General features: G+C 33.5%; 2 protein-coding genes across 2 annotated transcripts; one reads left to right on the top strand and one right to left on the bottom strand.

The window, feature by feature from the left end:
• Window positions 1–718: 718 nt before the first annotated feature.
• Window positions 719–8,831, bottom strand: LOC128228802 (homeobox protein CHOX-CAD-like). Its single transcript, XM_052940305.1, has 3 exons — window positions 8,305–8,831; window positions 2,376–2,521; window positions 719–1,670 (listed from the first exon to the last, which is right to left on the bottom strand). The coding sequence occupies exons 1-3, from the start codon at window positions 8,756–8,758 to the stop codon at window positions 1,233–1,235; spliced, it is 1,038 nt and encodes a 345-aa protein (XP_052796265.1). The 5' UTR covers window positions 8,759–8,831; the 3' UTR covers window positions 719–1,232.
• Window positions 8,832–17,478: 8,647 nt separating this feature from the next.
• Window positions 17,479–20,422, top strand: LOC128227489 (uncharacterized). Its single transcript, XM_052938093.1, has 2 exons — window positions 17,479–18,855; window positions 19,054–20,422. The coding sequence occupies exon 1, from the start codon at window positions 17,587–17,589 to the stop codon at window positions 18,850–18,852; it is 1,266 nt and encodes a 421-aa protein (XP_052794053.1). The 5' UTR covers window positions 17,479–17,586; the 3' UTR covers window positions 18,853–18,855; window positions 19,054–20,422.

Below are 20,422 nucleotides of genomic sequence, written 5' to 3'. Positions count from 1 at the left end.
ACAATTCACAGGTTCTACTTTAAAGACCATTTGAAGTATTTCTGTGATAGCAGGTCCCCATCGGTTGCTTGAAAATCGTATCCTAAATTATGTTTTTTTTTTAATATCATGCCATACGTTGTTTCTAGTTAAATATATGGTCATCGAGTATTGTTCTTTCGTGTGTACTACAACATTTCTCTAGCTTCAGTTCTTTTGGTCAGAAAATGTACCACTCCACATGTTTTTAAACGAATTAATTGGTAAAAATAAATGCTTAATTGGCAATATTCCAGCGAATCAAACGTTTATTTTTCATTTTGTATTCGTGAAAAAGATTTATTTGAATACAGTAGGACATTTTCCATCTCAATCTAGATCTGGTATTTTGTCTCCTGTAAACATGTTTAAAGACGTTCGGTGCTCCATGTGTTTGTGCAGGAAATCTGACAGGCTATTTAGTTAGGCAAAAGCCCGCTTATTAATATATTTCCTGAACATCATCATCATCATCATCATCATCATCATCACCATCGTCATTGACATTTATTCAGTGACATCAAATCGCTAGCATCATTAACGAAAAACGACAACCATTGTAACAAGTTCATATTTTATTACCTTGTACATACATCATTGCAGTGAACAAGATTCCATATGATCAGGTGAAGTTTAAAATCACAGACGATTTTGATATGCAATTTAACATTTACACATATACACATACTTTGCACATTTATTTATCTTATATACATATTGTTCAGTTATACTTTTAACAACATATTACTCTGTAATTAAATGTTCTGATATTATTTTTATTTATCTACAGATATTTATTCATCTTTAAGATTTCATGTAAGTTTTACTTAAAACTTGCCTATTTTGCGTCTTTCAATATAATTAGGTATTGAACACTTTTCGAGCATTTGCAGGAATCTGTTTGTATTTTTTTCCACTTTTTCATTAAAAAAACTACCCACAGAGTTGCAAAACTGAGAAGTGACCCATTTAAAGAATAAAAATGGAATACTTTAATTTTTTATATTATTAACAATTAACCACTCAATAACAACTTTTGCTGACTTTTATGACACATTGAGTACTTTCAATTTCAAAACTACAATGACAGCTCTTGCAATTTCGCGCATTATTTCATTAGTACATTTAACATTGTTATATTTTATTTACATTAAGTTTATCTGTATTTATAAATTACACTTTATCAGATCTGAATTAAATTCATAAACAATTATTCACTCATGAGCGTCAATCGCATCCACATCTGTCTTGATGGCAAGCGGCTGTGGAGACACAGAGCAGGACTGTGGAGGGGCGGCGCCAGGATGGTCGTTTCCGGGGGAGATCGGCAGCTGGAGGTGGTTGGGGGAGGAGAACTGACCGCCACTTCCTGTCATGTGAGTGTGCGGTGACAGCGCGTTCTGTGGTGACATGTGCACTTGCTCTGGGTAGCTGAACGGATTATGTGCGTGCATGGCGTTGGGTGATGGCGCGGTCATCTGGACTTGGTGCTGCGGAAGTGCTGCCACCATGTTCATCTGTGACGTCATATGATGTTTTGAGTCATCGGACAGATCGGAGAGGTCGGAGGCCATCTTAAGAACCTGATTCTCCTCGCGTTTCTTGTTCTGCTTTCGTTCCTTGGCGCGACGATTTTGGAACCAGATCTTCACCTGCAAATATGGGAAATTGCACAATTATCGATACGCTTCAGTATTTAGATTAAAAGAAGTATATCTTATCATATTAAGTGCTTCAAAAACAATTTGAACATAGATTGTCATCGAGTTTTTTCTCTGAAATATGGAAGTTTAAGGCTTCTAAACTCTCGAGAATATCTTCACTTTTGCAACAGCTTCTGATAATACCGATAATTTTTTTTACTAAAACATACTAACTCTACAGATTTATGTTACAGTAAATTCAATTCGTTACTTAGCGCAAAAAAAGGCAACGAAAGTGACACGAGATTTTTATATTTTGAATTTCAAAGCCTTCAATTTTATACAAAATTATGGACGTATCTATATATAAAAAGTTTTGAAGTTTAAGCCCATGTTTAGGATTCAAAATACTTCAAAAACTTCAATGGTAACCCTGAATATAGAATTACAGTGTTGACAAAAAACATCAATGCTCAATATAGTCTTATTTTAGAAAAAAAGGTTCGTGGATGCAATGGTTTCTTAATTCGATGATTATATAATTAGATTTCAATTTGATTATATTACGCCTCAAGTAGGAACACATAACAATAAGCGTCTCTATTTAGGAACAGAATACAAGGGCGGACCTCTGTTGCTGCATTTAGACCGAAATGGTGCAATTTTATCAAAATTTGCGAAGTATATAAGGACTGAATTTGACCGTGTCCGTACCTGTCTCTCTGAAAGCTGCAATGTCTGTGCGAGCTCGGCCTTCCGGCGGATGGTGATGTAGCGGCTGTAGTGGAACTCCTTCTCCAGCTCCAGGCGCTGGTGGTCGCTGTACACCACGCGGTACTTGTCTTTAGTCCTCGTCTTGCCTGGAATACAGAGGAAATTGGGGTTATATTGTGGATAATTTTTAATTTACACATAACTAAGGTATAATTGTTTGGTAAAACACGAGGTGCATGGCCTTCATACGGTTCTTGCCTGCAAATTAAGGGTACATACAAACTTAACCAAGAAACGCGGTTCTGGTTGATCTGTTCTCGTCTTTCAAATAGGTCATTTCGTTTTTAATATCTTTTGTAAAAATAGAAAAGGGTAAATTATAGAATCATGTGTTTGCTGAAACTGGGGCCCTTTATACAACGATACAATTGACCATGTATTTCATCAGGTACTTGCCTCAAAGATGGGGTTTTGGTATATTAAAATTTACATATATATTTATGCTCGTAGATATAAAATAGATTTCGATGAAATTTCTAAGATTTTTGTTTTTGAAACTGGCTTTAATATTATCCAGAAAGTATGAATTATCCAATACAAATGATGTAATACTTTAAAAAAAAACAATGATATATGGTCTGTTTACTTCTGAACAAAACATTCTCGCATTAAAGTTTGATTATGTGCGCCATTAGTTTTACGACTTCCCACCGAGTTGATGTTTCACACTTGTGGTGATGACCGTAATCATTTTATTGGCTAAAAATTTCGCCTGATTTCTAAGTAATTGATCAAAACTGATGTTAATTCTAAATGAATTATCATGGTCAATGATTCTTCAAGGGATATTGTAATAATCATATTAAGTCTTTATGATATAAATATTTCTTGTGTTAGCTTTGTTTTGCTAGTTTTGTGGGTTTCACGTTGTTATGTGTTTATAATTAAATTATATTTATATATTCGTTCGATTTTCGTTTATTCATGCATATTACTGCTTGATGTCATGACTTCATAATTTGACTTATACACAATTTTCAGTATAATGGTTTGCCTTACAAAACCAGGAATTCGATATTCTTCCCTGTCAATGGAAACTCTGTGGCTACAATGAACGGGCCTGGTCAATTGGGCTTGCAATTCGCACCTACCTGACAATCCACAGATAAATATTCTTGCGGGAATTAGAAGAATAGTGTATTCAATCGCCATGCGACTTTGGAGTCTTTCTTTTCTGATTAGTTTACAATTTGATTAAATCTTTTATAGCTTTGTCGGCGACGGCGGCCGGCGGCATGGGACGATGGCGGCGAGGTGTGAAGACCGCGCGTGAGGTGTGGCCGGCACCGGCCGCTTCATCAATTATACAACATCAGGCCCTGATATCCGGGTATTTTCAGAAAAGTATTTCAAGATTTTGCTTGGAATCAAAGAAAGAAATGGATTCCTACTCAAATACTTATATATACTTTATTTTATATAGAAATTATGTATAGGGCACCTGACAATCCGTTTTGAAATTATTCGTAAAGCCTCTGATTAGAAAGAATTGTTGATTTTGTATCGACAAGCAAAGCTAACCTTTTCTTTATTCTTTATCCTATTCAAATTCGCAAAGATTGATGGTCAAATAAAAGGCAACTTCCGTACTAGCTAACATGAGCATCTAAATGGGAATAAGCACGAAATATCAATTAAATATACATATGTGAGGATTACAGACCCACGCGCACAAATACGCAATATGCATTTTGAGACAAAAAACTTCAACAATGCTAAACCCCGATTTGATAAAACAACGTCAGATAAATCGTTCTGCAATTTGCCTGATTCTTCAAAACTTAATGACACTTTACAATATACCAGTATCAGTTTTAGATTGCATTATTTATTTGTTTTACTGGAAGATTATCACTTTTATTGATAGGCAATTCAGCTTGATCGTCCTAATGTCCAATTAAGGACAGTTTGACTCTAAGGTATCTCTTCTTATTTGCTGAGCTCCCAATTTCTTCACAGCAACCAATGTTTAATAATACCGGTGCAAATCTCTTTAAATAAACAATTTTTCAAAGAGCTGAATATTTCTGAAATCGTTGCTCGTCTCTGATCGTTTACATATAATGTCAAGTACTTTTTAGTTTCATGTAGAGAAATTTAATTAAGACTACACCTAAATTTGCTTATAAGGACGAACTCGTGTCTGTTTTTCAGAGATCAATGCATATCAGAGTCGTGGGTTTTACTTCAAAAAGATAATTTCATTTAATAAAATCTTTTAAGTCTGAACGATATTAATGATAGTTTTCTTTATCACTTCGAATACGAAATGATATCGTAAAACAGTGCACTTCAACAATTTCAAACGAGACCCCATTTATACATGGTAGATTCTAAGTGGCATTAATATGAGAAATGAAATTTTGAAAAATTATGTCTTTTTATCATTAACATTTACTCACAGCACTAAGTGAACCCGTCATTTCGTCAAAATATGGATTAGGTCAGACACCTTAGAGTTGCACTCTCACAGATTTACCGTTTGGCAACTTTTTTTTGGAATAAGCCGGAATTTTTGCGTATTTTTGATATGACTGCTGACAAAACATTAGATCGCATTTTTTCATATTTCCGTTCGAAAAATCAAGAAAAATGCATAAAACATCACTTTTGAACAGAACTATAAAAACCCTGCGATCGTTTTTGTCAACAGTCTTATATCGCTCGTTTCGATGCATTTTCGCAATCATTGGCTAAGTCAAAAAAGTAAAGTTGCCAAGCGTTCAATCTGTGAAAGTGCAGCTTTAACTTGTTACTTAAGATACCAAAAAGAAGTCACTTCTATCTACAAGTGACAGGGACTAAAATTTATATTTCTTCCTGAAGATGTCTGTCTTCGCACCGACACTGCTGAGATTATTTCCAATTTCCCTCTTATGTTATTTTATCATATGAAAATTCTTATCCGATACTTGTAAAAAATATTCCGTATGTTATCAATTAATCTCCTAGATCCGTAATTAATGTTTCTTGAAAACCATATGAAGGTAGTAAAATATTGTGAATTATTGTAAAATAATAGTTGTAATATGCACCGGTAAATATGCCGATTATCATCCATACTTCGCATTACATTTGTTCTTTGATCCTTACACCTAACAAGTGTTTCGTTGTGTAACATGCGGCTCACACCGGTACCCTAACGAGATAGTAATGATCCTGATGTTGCGCAGTGTAAACCCCGTCCCCACCTGGGATTCCGGGAACTGATCAATGGGTGGTCCTAACTTCCTTTAGAATTTCATAATGTGTACCAGACTTATACCCGTTATTTTCGAAAAATGCATATTGTTTTTAATTGCGCCCATTATTCTTAATAAATAACACCAATTACCCAGAAATTCTCATAAGAAATGATATTCAAGTTATCTGCATTTGATTTTTCTCCAAGTAAAAAGTCCGTTTCCAACCTCTTTTTTATTCGACTATAGTTACTCGTTTAAATAATAATAATAATAATTATTATTAATAATAATAATAATAACAACAACCTAATGCTTATAAAATTTAAAAGGTCCTGACAGGTTGTGGAAGTATTTTGGTTCACTGATAATACTCCGTCGGGAGATTCGAAGCGATTTTCCGGTAAAATTTATCAGAAGGCACCGTAATTCGTTCCATCTCACGGTTAAAAGGCTCATCCTAAACCCATTAGTCAAATCAGAAAAAAACAAAGCAATGACCGGTGCCGATTTTGCGGTACATCAAAAGAAAGGCTGTGTTATTTACAACATTAAAAAAATAGGAAAAAAATGCCAAGAAGAATCTTTGTAACTGCTAGAAATTATGACTATGCAGCAAATCTTCATGAATGCTTCTATTGCGATCAGTCCGAATAAAAGAATTTCATTAAAAATGTCAACATTTTGAAATTTTCGAAAGATTTGTTGATTTATTGAATAGGTCACACTTCAGTGTATTGAAAACGTGTGCCGGCGTTCGGCCTTCAACAATGTTAGAGCATAGCCAATTACGGTTAATTGAAATCCAACTTTCACCTTCGTGTGACTTTGTATCTCTAATACATCTTGGTTACATCATATTATAAACAAGTTTAAGAGATGACCCATTCAATGGTTTATTTAATTACAACGACTTTTCTCAGCTCGGCATATGCGGTCATTTAAGCGAGGGTGATAGGTCTATTTATCATTTTTGTTAAAATTAACGCAATTCTACGTACTATTTTAAAGTATTCAATGAATAATTATCCCACCCCAAATAGGCAAAGAAGGTTCGAACGGTGCCGGTTTAGACCTAGATAGAAACCGAAATGAACGCTTTGTTGTGGATAGATTAACTTTTGATCTTCATGGACACTTTCTAATCTTATATAAGGCTCTTGAAACTTAAATAATAGAAAGTAGGAAACAAATAACAGGAAATAGAAAATTGATTTCTTGGTGGAAAATAATGAGGTTTTTAAACACGCCAAAAGAATGTACCTAAAATATTTGAAATGTTACAAGAATTATATAACGGATCAAATTAAAACCACATAATAAATATCCTTAAAAAACCGAAACTGTAGAGTTATGACTAGTTCCATATAATAAAGAGTTATTGGATGATTTAGCTTAAATCATAGTAAGTTAAATCAGAGTTATATAAAGATGTTCCATCCTGTCCCTTCTGAGTAGTTCAAGTCTGCCATCATGGACACTGGCACGTGAACCCTTCTGCCATTTTAGAATTGATTGCTTTAGATAATCAAATATTTCATTTGTTTTGATTAAAGGCTTATGCTTATAAATATATACAAATTTATAAAATATGTATTGTTCACAGCCCTATACAGCATGGGCCTTTTAACCCTTAGCCTGAAGCACCATGCCCATATACAACTTGGCTAAAATTATTGTACATTAAAGATTTAATAAGAAGAAAAAAATAAGGAGTTATTCCCGAAATCCCGTTAATAATATATCATTATAATTACTGAAATTGAATGGGTATTACATTTATGGACTAATAAATGAACTTTTGGCGCGGTAGAGTATGGAAAATGTCTAAACTATGTTGCTGAACGATTTCTTAGTTAAGGTTAGATTCTACTGTGTGCGCGTGTAATAGGATGCAAATTATAAATCGTATATTAAGAGATAAAAGACAGATACCATAGCTAATATATTGAACTAGTTCATTTTGAATCCCAGAATTTATCAACATATACATTTTTTGGGCTACAATACACTGTAATCTCACGAAACAACGTTGGGTAGGAACCGTTACAAAGGTTACTAGGTGAATTTAGAAGGTTGAAAATGTAATTAAAAATATATACATGTACTCATAACAGCGACGTTTACTTTTAGTATGTTAAAAATTGTACACACAAAAATATTGCTTTATCTGTCCTACATAAGTACCTAGCTGGCAACAAAGTCATGGTGCCGGACATACTGCTACTATTATGACAAGTAGCAGTGGTTACATTATATTCATTATATCATTACTTTCTACATATATTTTAATGTTAATACGGTCATAACCTGAATAATTTGTCGAACTGTTTTGCTTTTTTTAACATTTGTACACAACACGAGGTGCACGAGAACATTTAAATCCACTAGCCAAGTTACTGGAATTGTGAAATCACCACAAATATGCTTTCATAATATAGCATAAGATATATTGTATTTATACGTTTATCCAAAGAAAATTTAAATGAACAAACAACTTATTACGAAGAATACGTTGTTCCCATTTTCTTAATGAGAGGTTCGGAAGTAAAGTAGATGAGTGCACAGATTAAGAAAATATAAATTACATTTGTTGAACATGTTATCAGACATGTCTTCATTTTTTATAATTTGTGTAAAATATGATCATGAGAAATGTAGCACCTCGACTATTCTCGAAAACTTACCGGAAATGGGAGCAGACTGGTAGCTGGCCTTCTTCATCCAGTCATATGGCGGCCGCAGCTGCTTGTTGGTTGGCGAACCGGTGGAGGAACTGGATGAGCTGGTGTCTGCGGGGGAATCGGAGGGTGCCTGAACCCCAGGCTGCGTGTAGTCCAGACCCACTGGACGGTAGGGGTAGCCGCCCATCGCCGTCGGTGTGCTCGTCATGGCGGTCTGTGCGCCGGATACGCCGGATCCGCCATAGCCCCATTCATCGGAGCGGGCGCCGTACATGTACCATGGATGCTGGACTCCATTGTCGGGTACTTGGAACTGATTGTAGTCTTGTGGATGCTGGCCGCCGGGCCCGCCATAACCAAAACCGTTGAAGGGATAGTTTAATGGCGGCGGCGTCGGATAGCGCTGAAACATCCCGGCGACCTGCGGCTGGTCAACACTCATCACCATAGCAGACATTTCCGGTAGCTAGTCCTTTTACTCACTCAAAAAACACAACAGTTTATAGCCTGAATTTAAAACACTTGCTGTTTATTTTTGAGTAATAATAAAAATTGATTTACTACGAATTACAATGTCTCTTTGATGGTATATAAACCAAGTCCATAAAACAGTTTACTTTTGAAGAATGAATTGTCAACACTGATGAAACTCAATTTATTCCAACTTTTATTGTGGTATCATTGCACAAATAAATTAGGGCGGAGCTAATCGACTGATAAGAACCGCAGCTAATCAATATTCATGTAATCTTCATTCAATCGGTCGTAACTCCACCTCCATACCTATGTCCAACGCGTCATGTGACTCGGTGCCTTACTCTGATTGGTCAATGTGTCGCGATTCACCTTGAAGAGGCGCATGTCAGATCAGGGTCAATAATTCTGCCATATCGCACTGTTGGGGGGACTTATGGTGCTTAGGTGTGTATTTCGGTGACACGTGACACTGTTTGGGGTAGGGGCCCGATCTGTCCCCTGCCATATCAGGAATATATTCTCCATAAGGAACGGAAGCAGAAGATCTCGGTCTGAAAATTGGTAGTAAAAATGACAGCATGTTCAAGACTGTATATTCTTGTAAAAACATGCCATATTGTTACCATGGACAAAATAATAATTACTTATCCCCAGCATGGCATATTCCCATTTCAAGAATTCTTCTCAATTTCTTAAAATTCATAAATCATGAATCTAAAATGTGGAGAATAAATCACAAACTTAAATCATTTATAATTAGTTTCAAGTACCTACTACTGAAAGATTCGTTCATATAAAGACATGATTGACCACCCGAAGTCAGCCTTCAAAATCGTCTAAAGTTATCTCTGATATTATACTTTTGTGTCCTCGTCGGCGGCATTAGATTAAATTTTACAATGTGGAATTACAAATAAAATTCTTAGTAATTGACAGAAATGAACATTTTTAGTGATACATTATATCATTCGCATGTCGAATATTGCACTAATTCTTTTTTCTTCATCAATCTTAGAGCTTTGGACAGCATCATCATAATTTCATAGTACATCATATTTTGGTTTAAACAATATCAGTTGTATTTAAGTATGTAAATATCATATTTTGTATATTTGTTTTAAATAATAACGTATATAACTAATTTTATTTCAAATAAGATTTAATATTTTTAAATTAAGCGTATTTTTCCACTCCGTTATCTGTTGTCATCAACATTATTTATCAATATTTCTACAGATTGTTTCAAAAATATTTTCAAAAGATGACAAAAGAAGATAATGTTAAAAAGTAAGTAATCGTGTTAAAAACCTAGCAGATAATGTGTAAAAACTGAGATTTGGTGTGGCCAGCCCTTTGATCGTACAAGAAAAAGTGGCTAGATCGACAGGTCACTTGCGATTATGGTGATAATGAAGTCTTCAAAGAAAAATGCCGACCAATTGATATATTTATTTATTAATTTTGGATGTCTTATTCATTATTCATTTCAGCATAATGATACTTGTAATTCTTATTCCTGCAACTCCTCTCTGTTTTCAGTACACTGTATGTATAGTTACAGTTCATAAAAATAGCTTTTCTATGTTCCCCTAACCCCTCCAAAACCCACCTCTTTTACTAAAACAGTTAATGCGGTAGTAATTTCAATCTGAAATTAATATGCTTTTTATTTTTTATTTTTCCTAAATTCAGAGCGCATATAATACGATCCATGTATAAATATATATATTCGTAATATATGCGCTATGAATACACACCAATTTTCAACAAAGAAAATGATAACTGATAGGTAAACGTTCTTTAACTCTCAGACAGGGTCACAGTCCTAGCTTTTTAAAAATTCTGACAACGACAGAAATGATGAGACACAAGCATGCGACACAAATGATGATGATGATGATGATGATGATGATGATGATGATGATGATGATGATGATGATACTAATAATAATAATAATAATAATAATAATAGATATTGCTATTTTATTTTATTTTCATTTGTATATACACGATTTTATATCACATATGTTCAACATATTTATAAGACTAATATTATTCCACTCTTCTTCCCGAATACTCAGTTGTCTGGTTGTTCCAGAACTTCAGCAGAACTAATGAAAAGAACCGTTACATCTAAATTGCTTCATTATCAAATGTTCATAACTTTATTGATGAAAACTCGATGCTTGTAAATTTTACCCTTATTTTAGTCGGACATTCAAAGAGTTTTAATCAAGCAGGCCTATTTCATCCCAGATAGAAGGGGAGTATGTTACGTACGGTTAATTGTTGACTATTTACATCCAAGGGCTGTAAAAGTTTATGGTGTGTATTCGTTTAGCTAACATTTCGGTAAATTGTTTTATTGACTCCATCTGTAGTCCATTCACATAAACCATAAAATGACAGTCATAATATTATATATGTTGATCCTCACATGCGTATCGTAGTATAAGACCCGAATTGTATAAATCTGAGATACAATTCTACTGCTCCAACCGCTTTTGTCCATTAAAACGACTGGCAAATTTATTAACGAATAATAATAATAATAATAATAATAATTATAATAATAATCGCAAAGGGGATGGCAAAAACACCGCCCGGACAAAATATCACAACCATTTTTGCATATGCGGAAGAAATATTCCATCATTCCTCTGAGTAGGTATTGTGATTGGTCCCAGACAATACTAATATATTTTGTTTAAGTGTTTGAACACTCTAATTGTAAATCCAGAGAAAATAGCGGGGAAAGTTGGCCGGCTGTGCCAAATTGCGGGAAGGGGGTGAGGGGGAGGGGAATGGGGCATCGGCATTTTTGTAATTGAAATTTCCATACCGCACATTTTTAATACTTAATAATGATTAAAAAAATGAAGAAAGAATTACCGTGGCAGGTAACGTACGGGTTTAGGCGTACATTACGTAGACGGCGCTATCCCGGGTATCTAGTTGATGATTTTTTTGATAAGATCCCCAACCCTGTGATTAAACTTGTATCGCCGGCGATTATCATGACGATCAAACACCAAATTGAAATGTACCTTTGATCAACGTCCTCGAATCAAAAGGACCACAAGTTCCGCCGTCATGTTTGACAAATAAAACAAAGTACGGTAAAGATTATAAGGTAATATACGTTACTCTGATCTGATTCTGTCATCTAAGGACACCTTTTAGCCAGCCCTTAACCCCCGCGCAATATTCAACTAGTTACTTCTAGTGAAATAAAGTTTACTTCATCTAATTTCATCAAACGCATATATGCATATTTTTGTAAATAATAATAATAGCTTTACTTACCGAAGGTTACACATTTAGACATATGAGAACATAAATTATATTCTAATTTGGCCTTCAAATTAAAGAAACAAAAAAATTAGCAATATACTTGAAAAAAAGTCAACCGTCAATGTTATAAAACTAGAAAGTTACAATTGCATATAAATCTATAAAACATTCTGTTAATCAATGCATTAATACTTTAACATTCACTGACAGACTCTCGAAGGACATGACTATACATATGTAAAAGAACATGTAAAATAACTTATCTATTAAATATGTATATTAAAATAGCTATTAAAATGTTTGTATAACCAACACCGTCACGCGAAAAGAAAACGACAATTACTTCAATTTAAGGGAATTAATACAAAATTCAAGAACTCAACCATGTTGGTCTTCCTTTGAAACAATAGAACATAGAAAAAGCTATCACTTGTTCCTAGTTTTATTGACAATATCGGCAATACATAAGCATTTGGCCATGAACATATTTTACAAAACCGAATAGTTAAATAATGAGTGTTCTATCTAACCTCGAATAATTTTGTAGAAAAACAATTTGTTATGCGTATTAAAATGTTCATATTAAAAGTCATTTAACAACTGAGGTCTGTATTTTTAATCATTTAGTTTTCAAAAATTTCCATACAGGATAATAGCCATATCAATGGCGGCTCAAGAATTTGGGGTCAGAGGGGGCGCGCCTTGTGACGCAGCTTTGGCCACGTCCCCCTTCCGAAGAACCGAGATACATATGGTTCAAATTCGCGTATGGAATTGGCCTCCCCCCCCCCCCCCCCCCCCCTACAACTTATGGTTATTTTTAGTCTGAAAGTGTGCAAATTGGTGTGTTTTGTCCAATATAGGCATACTATTTTTTAAAGTGAGGATGAAAAGGGTGTGAGCTAGAAGCACATTTATGCATCCGCTAGTGCATATGCTGATCATATGCACTGATTCTAGTAATATTCGCTGACCATAAAAGCTATTGAATTGGCAATGTTCATGTGTTTATTTACTTTATTATTTATATCATTCTCTACTTCATCTTGATTATAATAAATGCTCATTGATCAGAGGTTATTGAACGGATCATTTGTTCCTTGTCGAAGCGAATTCAATACACAATTTATGAATAAACTATGACGCGTCCCAGACAATTTCCTACGTACGTGTAAGATTTCACAAGTGGGCGTGTCAGTAATGGAGGACCCTTGACCCGCGCCATCACGCTATCACGTGACACGACTGACCTAGCTTGCTATAATGTGGCAGTTTTATGATCCATGGAAATATTTACCGTTAATCGTTTATGTTTTTTTCTGAAACTTAAATACGTAAAACTAGTTTGAGTATGATAATCATATAATTTCTTCACACTAATGTTCAAACAACATCGTACTTATCCAACGAGGAACTTGAATTATTTACATGCCTGTAAAAGTATCAACATAATAAAATTCTTAAGTTATAAATCATTTTATGTCAGCAGAAATGGTGAGCTGAAACTATTCATATATTTTATAGATGGCTCACAGCAGTCCTTTATACTCGTAGAGAATTTTGACCAGTGAATGGGTCAGTTGGGCTTTACGGAATCGAGACTGCCTTTTCTTTTACAGTTTCTTGATTATCACATTTCAAAGTAACTCATTATTATTTATCTTATCATCCATAGAAAACAAGAACATACGACAGCCTTCATAGGACGAATTATAACATATTGACAGAGGCATGGTTAAGGTGAGTCGGGAAAACTTTGTACATATGACAATTCTTAAAAATGTTGCCTACAGATCATACATTTTTCATTGAAATATTTTATTTCGTAATTAACTATATATAAAGTTGTTATATTTACCTTTTGAAGAACACCGCAAACGTCCAAAAATCCAGTATAATTAACCCCATTCCCATCACTTTCTGCAAAGACGGACTAAATACTATTATTTTTTTAAAATGTTTTATGTTGTTTCTGTGTAGAAATGTTTTAAAATGTAATTACATTTATAAGCCGTGTTCACCTTCTCATTTATTATTTATTGTTTTTTGTGTGTTTATTTTTACATATTTGTATATTGTAAGGTGTATTTATTACTATTATAGTCAGTCTGTCTGTTTGTCTGTTTGTCTGTCTGTCATGATATATTGTACATTTACAGTTCTTGCGCTTTGCATACAGTTCAAATTGCTGTCTGTTTCAAGCAAAAGTAAAGACAATAGCAATACAAGTATTTAAAATATACCCGACCAAGGGTCTCTTGTATCATACGTCAAGGTGAAGATTTATCACCCACTTTATTTTCTCTAACTGAACTATTTAGAGCATACTATGTTTAGTAAAAACAATATCAGTGTGACTATGGTTGGTGATAACCTAGATGTTTACCTTAAACGTGTTGCACATTAATATACTGATGATACAGTTATATTGTATATATTGAAAACGATTCTATTCTATCCATGGAAATATATATTTTTTAACTTTAGCAAAATATGGAATTTAAATATTAATGTAGATTAAACGTTAACACTAGTATTTGATGACAGCCAAGAGAAATAATTATTGTTGTTATAGGTCAAAGGTTTGAAGTTGTAGAAAAAATTAAATGTGCAAAAGAGTCAACCAATTGTAAATGCCAAAAGCATGTGATTGAACAAGCCTAAAAGGGCCTTATTTAGTTTGTATGTTAAAAACAATCTTAGATTTACCATTTGATTGTCAACTGAAACTTACAGATAATACTGTTTAACGAATTATGTTATATGGCTGTGAAGTGTGGGGTTAAGGTGACCTTAGCTCAGCAGATAAAATACATATTGATTAAATGAATCATTTAAAAGTAAATAGAAAAAAAACAACAACTCATATTAAGGTTCATGGTGACTTTAGTATATTTTCACTTATTGTTGATATTTAGGATCGGACTTCAGGATTTTTGTATTAAAAACTAAAAGTAATTAGTCTTACAACTTATCTTAGATATTATATATAACAGTTTGTAATTAGATTGTTCGAGAAAATAAAAAATATTCATGGCTACACAATATTCGACTTTTATATGGATGGATGTGAAATAAGCTTTGCATGGAGAAACCCAGTACTATGACGAAACAAATGAATATGTGTTAAATCTTGTTGAGATATCACTGAAAAATCGATACAAACAGATACGGAGTCTCAAAAAGGTAACTATTATAGGATTGGAGAAATGACCATGAGTTTAAAAAGTTTAATAATTCATTTTCGAAACATGTTTATCCAGCCTCTCACAAAATTGAAACTTTGCAATAACCATTTGGCCGTTAAAAAAATCACTGGCATGGAATTGAAAGAAATCACCGAGATCTTCTTTATGTTACCGAAATGACATATACGATGAATTCCACTTCAGTTGAAATGTACTTACTTTGAGAAGTGTTTAATAGCTCTCCATAGAAACATAACATGAGTTTATGTTTTCAAAGGATTATGTGTTAGAATGATTGTCATAATCTTATTTATTTCAGTTGTATCTTAAATTTTAAGAAACCAGCACAACATGTTATAAATTTTCAACATATAGTTTTAAATCGTTTGCTATAACTACTTATTAAATGTATTTTACGTCCCTTTAAATTCAAAAAACTATATAATATAACATTTGACCCCGAAATCGAGGTAAAATCATTTATGACTTACTTTATATTATGCCAGTTTGACCTCTACTGAAATGTGTGTTTGTTCAGCGTGAATAAATACAGGATAATTTATTGTTTCAGTGTAGGATCGTATTATATTTCACCGAGTGAGCATCAAAAATAGCCACGAGTGAAATATTCACGTTTGGTGTTCACGAGGTGAAATATATTGCTATCTTACACTGAAACAAACATTTTTTTATTATATATGCCTAATATTGGAGTTAAAATAATTTAGTTATATTTTGAGAAAATCTGTATACGCACGTTTCGTCATTTCGGAATTGACGCCGTTGAAATTGTGACCCAGCCCTGTTCACGCTGACATTTGATTTGGAATGAACTGAGAGCGGGCTTTAATTTCAAAACAGTGAAATATCACTTTTATTTTACTGATTTATCTCCATAAACCACCAGAAAGCATATAATAAATAGATGATACTTGTTTGTTTCAGTGTAAGATCGTAATATATTTCACCGAGTAGCATCACGGCTTTATTCACCTTTGGTGCTCACGAGGTCAACTTTATTGTTATCCTACACTGAAACAAACAATTTGTCTTTTTTATTATATGCCTAAAAGGGATATCGTATGACATTTAAGTGTTGTTTTAAATAAGCACGCCAATTTTTATTGGAACGTAACGTCATTTCGGAAATGCGGTCGTTGAAATTATTTCCCAGCCCTGTGCGCGCTGACATTTAGAGCGGACTAAAATTTCAAAACAGTGAAAAATATCAAAATTTTATTTCACTATTTGAAACAGTGAACTATCATTTTTATCTCACTGATAAATCTCTATAAACCACCGCAAAGCATATCATAAACTTAATTTAACATTTCTTTTCATGTAAATGATGCTTTATTTTAATGGAGAACAGTTTTTAAAACTGGCGATACTGTTTTTGTATGTGACCTAAGTTCGTATTGCCATATATATATTGCATCAAGCTTCATTTAATTCCTTTCAATCCTGTTAGTTCTGATAAAAAGTAATTTGGTTTGTTGATTCATAAACGATGTAAACATCACATATACGAGACCGAAACGCTAGTTACTGTATATTAAAAATCAATAACATTTTTATCTCAACGCTTTCTTCGAACCATTTAAGAGTTTTTTATTGTATGATCATAAAAGGGCCATATGTACACATTATTTGACAAATTTAAGATGGAGTTATATTACTTGTCACCTTTAAACAACCAAACGGACAATGTGTGGCGGGGCACTTACATTTATGAACAGTCTTTTCATAGAAGGCCACAACAATTGAATTTAGTCTTATTTATATTAGAATTGATAAGATCATTTCGCCTTATAGTTCCTTAAATTATAAAAACATTTTGGTAAAATCTGTGTTCAATGAACTCATTTATAATTCTTATCTAAGTCTATGGGTACAAAGTAACATACTGCAGTTTATTAACATGTATGCAGTATTTGGTTGAATATACTCATAGTTTAGTAATAGTTATAATTTTGTACTATACAGTATACTGGCATAAAACGCACATTTCTAATAGAAACTTAGGGTGGTATTTGGTACGCAATTGAATAGAGGCGGTGAATAAATCGGAAATTCCAAACAAAAATGTATATTCCCATTTTGTCCAATGCTTGTAAGGGGAGACCATCGTGTATGATATTGTGAAGAATCTTGTTCGAAACAAAATTAGTAGACTGTGACCAAGATTGAACCCGGAAGTAAACAATAATCCCTGACCCTTGACATTGATTAAAAAAAAATTGACACGAAAACAAGACGTTTGCAAACGAAAGTACACTCATCTGAACGATTTAACGACGCAATTCTATTTTGCAAACTTAAGAAAATGTCAGACTTGGCTTGTTTTCCACTCATGCACGATGAATGTGTTGAAATTTCAGTGAAAACGGTTGTTGAAGATGAGCCACGAGGCAGACAAGTTGTTGAAATGACTTCATTCGAAAAACTGATTCACACTGCCCTTGGGTTGGAAAAAGACCCACTTAATGAACACTCCTATGCTTTCAGTTTTCAATGTTGTGCTAAAGATGGGATGGACAAAGACCATAGTTATTTTTCTCAATCGTCACAGTCTGAACAAAACGTGACAGATTCTGACCGTGATAGAGTTCTGCCAGACCATGTATACTTTTCATCAAATCTCTCAAGAACAAGTTCTTTTAAAAAGAAGAAAAAGAAGAATATGCAGTTCTCTTCAAATGACAATTTGTTACAGTCAAGTTATGAGGGGGAAAAGCTGACCGTTCTTCCACACTACAGATCTAACGATAGCGCTCTAGATTTGACAAGTTGTGATACAATTTCCGAACAGTATCTCTCTCATGAAAATATAAATGTTAGAACAATCGATGTTCGCACAGAGCCACGGTTAATATCGGGCATATCAGACCCAGACATATCTAGAATGACAATAGAATCTTCTTCATCAATGCCAAGTAGTCCGAATTTTAAGTTCAGCGTAGTAGATCATTCATACAGTCATGAATCATTGGAGAGGAGCGCATCAAAGATGGATATTGTGTCATTATTCCTTGACCATCCATACGATTATTGTGAAAAGAAGTCAAATAGTTTGAATGCCTTGGCGCAAAGTGATAGTTTGAAAAGAGGATTGAGTAATGATGACTTGAGCCTTGTGAACAATGGACAGTTGAAAAGACAAGACTTTAAAAACTCTCCTTTTCTGGATCACTCTTACCAATCTATCGAGAGACAGAGAGGAAGAAATAACAGAGACACGGTCGCATCTGACACAAAGCAAATAAATGAGATTGACAAATTGCAGAAAAAGATGTTTAGTCAGTGCCTTGATCATACCTATGAACAACATCCAGGTGGAAAGAAACTACTGACTCCAAGACCGAAAGGATCAAAAGAAACTGTACAGATGGAAATGGACAATGACACAGATCACAGTTACGTGATTCCATCTGAAGACTGTGAAATGGAGGAAGATGTTGGTTCATCCTCTGATTCTGGAACAGAGTCGTTAAATGAGGATGATGATGGAGAAGTCCTACCTGTGTTGGATAGGCTTACCCACTGCAGAAGCCTTCAGAATTTCAGAAAGGAACATGCCTATGTGAAGTAAATGGTGGGTTCAATGTGCCATTCACAGGAATAACATTTCTTTCAGGATGTTGTTATTTTGAATTTTAAAGAAAATTGGCAAATAAATAATCTGTCAGGCATTGACACTAAGTTAAAATTAAGATATTAAAATTGTTTTTGGATCATTAGTGTTATTAAAAGGTACCTGCGCATGTATTCAAGAGTGTTGTGATTTTTTCAGATTTACAGAATCCATGCTAGCACTAGAAAGACAAGAGCAGCTGCTGAAGAAACATACAGTGCCAGACTTGAAATCTAAAGGTCTCTAATACTACTGGACAGAAAACAATTCATTCGTTGGACTGAATCAACTTCACCAGACTTGAACTTCTATAAGACCTTAGTGATTCATGTGGTTCCATTGTTTTGTGGAATTGCAAATATTCAGCTTGTGAATTTTTGATAGTGCAGAAATTGTATTCAGTTTATAATTTATGTAAATTTTGAAAAATCTGTTATGTAAATATTATATTCCAGACAACAGATAATGTGAGACAATAATTTGAAAATAGTCTTTGATATTGATTATTTGCAGAAATTCATTCTTTATTCCAATTCTACCTCATTGATATGGCAGACATCACAAAAAATCGGCCTTAAGTCTTCCTCCGTACATACAAAATAATGAAGACACTCGAACTAGAAACAGAATTTGATCAGAGTTATATTTTCTGAAATCTCTGTGTTTAATCTTTTAATATAACTAGAAAAGGTTGTTCACTTGACCATTTTGTACAAGTACAATTGACCATTTTGGAAGTATCAGATCCAGACTGATTTTCCTTGTATTCTGCATTATATATGATATAGAAGAAAAATTCTGCTTTGTGTTGAAAAGTGTCCTATCTATTATTTCAAAACTGAGTGTTTTCAAAAGTCAAAACAATTTGTATTGTGTCAAATTATTTAAGATTTCATTATATGTTATCATGAATAAAATAAACCACACAAACACGTAAAGTTTATAAAACATGTAAAGTTTATAAAACATGTAAAGTTTATAAAACATGTAAAGTTTATTATCTTAAACGTTTCTGCGTAACGCATTCATCAGTAGATATAAACAAACATTTTTTTTTTATTATATATTATCATCATATAAGTTCATACAATTTAAACAGATATCCCTAAACTTTATTTTTAAACATCCAATGCGATGAATTTAGAAAGTAATTGCCTCATAATATCAAAGTAACTTGGTAAACACTGATATGTTGCTGGAAATTTGAAATAAACCATATTAAAAATAGCTGTTATTCTCGAGTTTCAGAGATCGTACAAAAGGCCTTGTGTTATTAAAATCAATTTGTTACAAGGGAACTTAATTAGTAACTACGGAACTTGCAAATCATGTTGACCAGTATTTGCTGTAGTTATAAATGATGTATTTATATGCATTAATTAGTGAACTTGATATGCTCAATACTTTTGTGTTCGTATTGTGAAAAATAGTCGCAATGTTTTGTTATTTTGATAATATTGAAGCAATCTCATTGGTATGCTTTTCCATATATAACTTCTACAAGCTGTGATTAAACAAATAAAAAGGA

This window comes from Mya arenaria, chromosome 3 (genome assembly GCF_026914265.1).
Source record: "Mya arenaria isolate MELC-2E11 chromosome 3, ASM2691426v1".
NCBI lineage: Eukaryota > Metazoa > Mollusca > Bivalvia > Myida > Myidae > Mya > Mya arenaria.
Note: the sequence above shows the minus strand (reverse complement) of the source record. Positions and strands in the feature narration are given on the sequence as shown.

Bases quoted from the DNA above. Each gene is read 5' to 3' on its own strand.
- LOC128228802 (XM_052940305.1), bottom strand. From the start codon at position 8,758: ATGTCTGCTATGGTGATGAGTGTTGACCAGCCGCAGGTCGCCGGGATG. The intron at 2,522-8,304 runs GTAAGTTTTCGA...TCTGTATTCCAG, and splicing joins CCAGTCTGCTCCCATTTCCG to GCAAGACGAGGACTAAAGAC. The intron at 1,671-2,375 runs GTACGGACACGG...CCATATTTGCAG, and splicing joins TGCAGCTTTCAGAGAGACAG to GTGAAGATCTGGTTCCAAAA.
- LOC128227489 (XM_052938093.1), top strand. From the start codon at position 17,587: ATGTCAGACTTGGCTTGTTTTCCACTCATGCACGATGAATGTGTTGAA.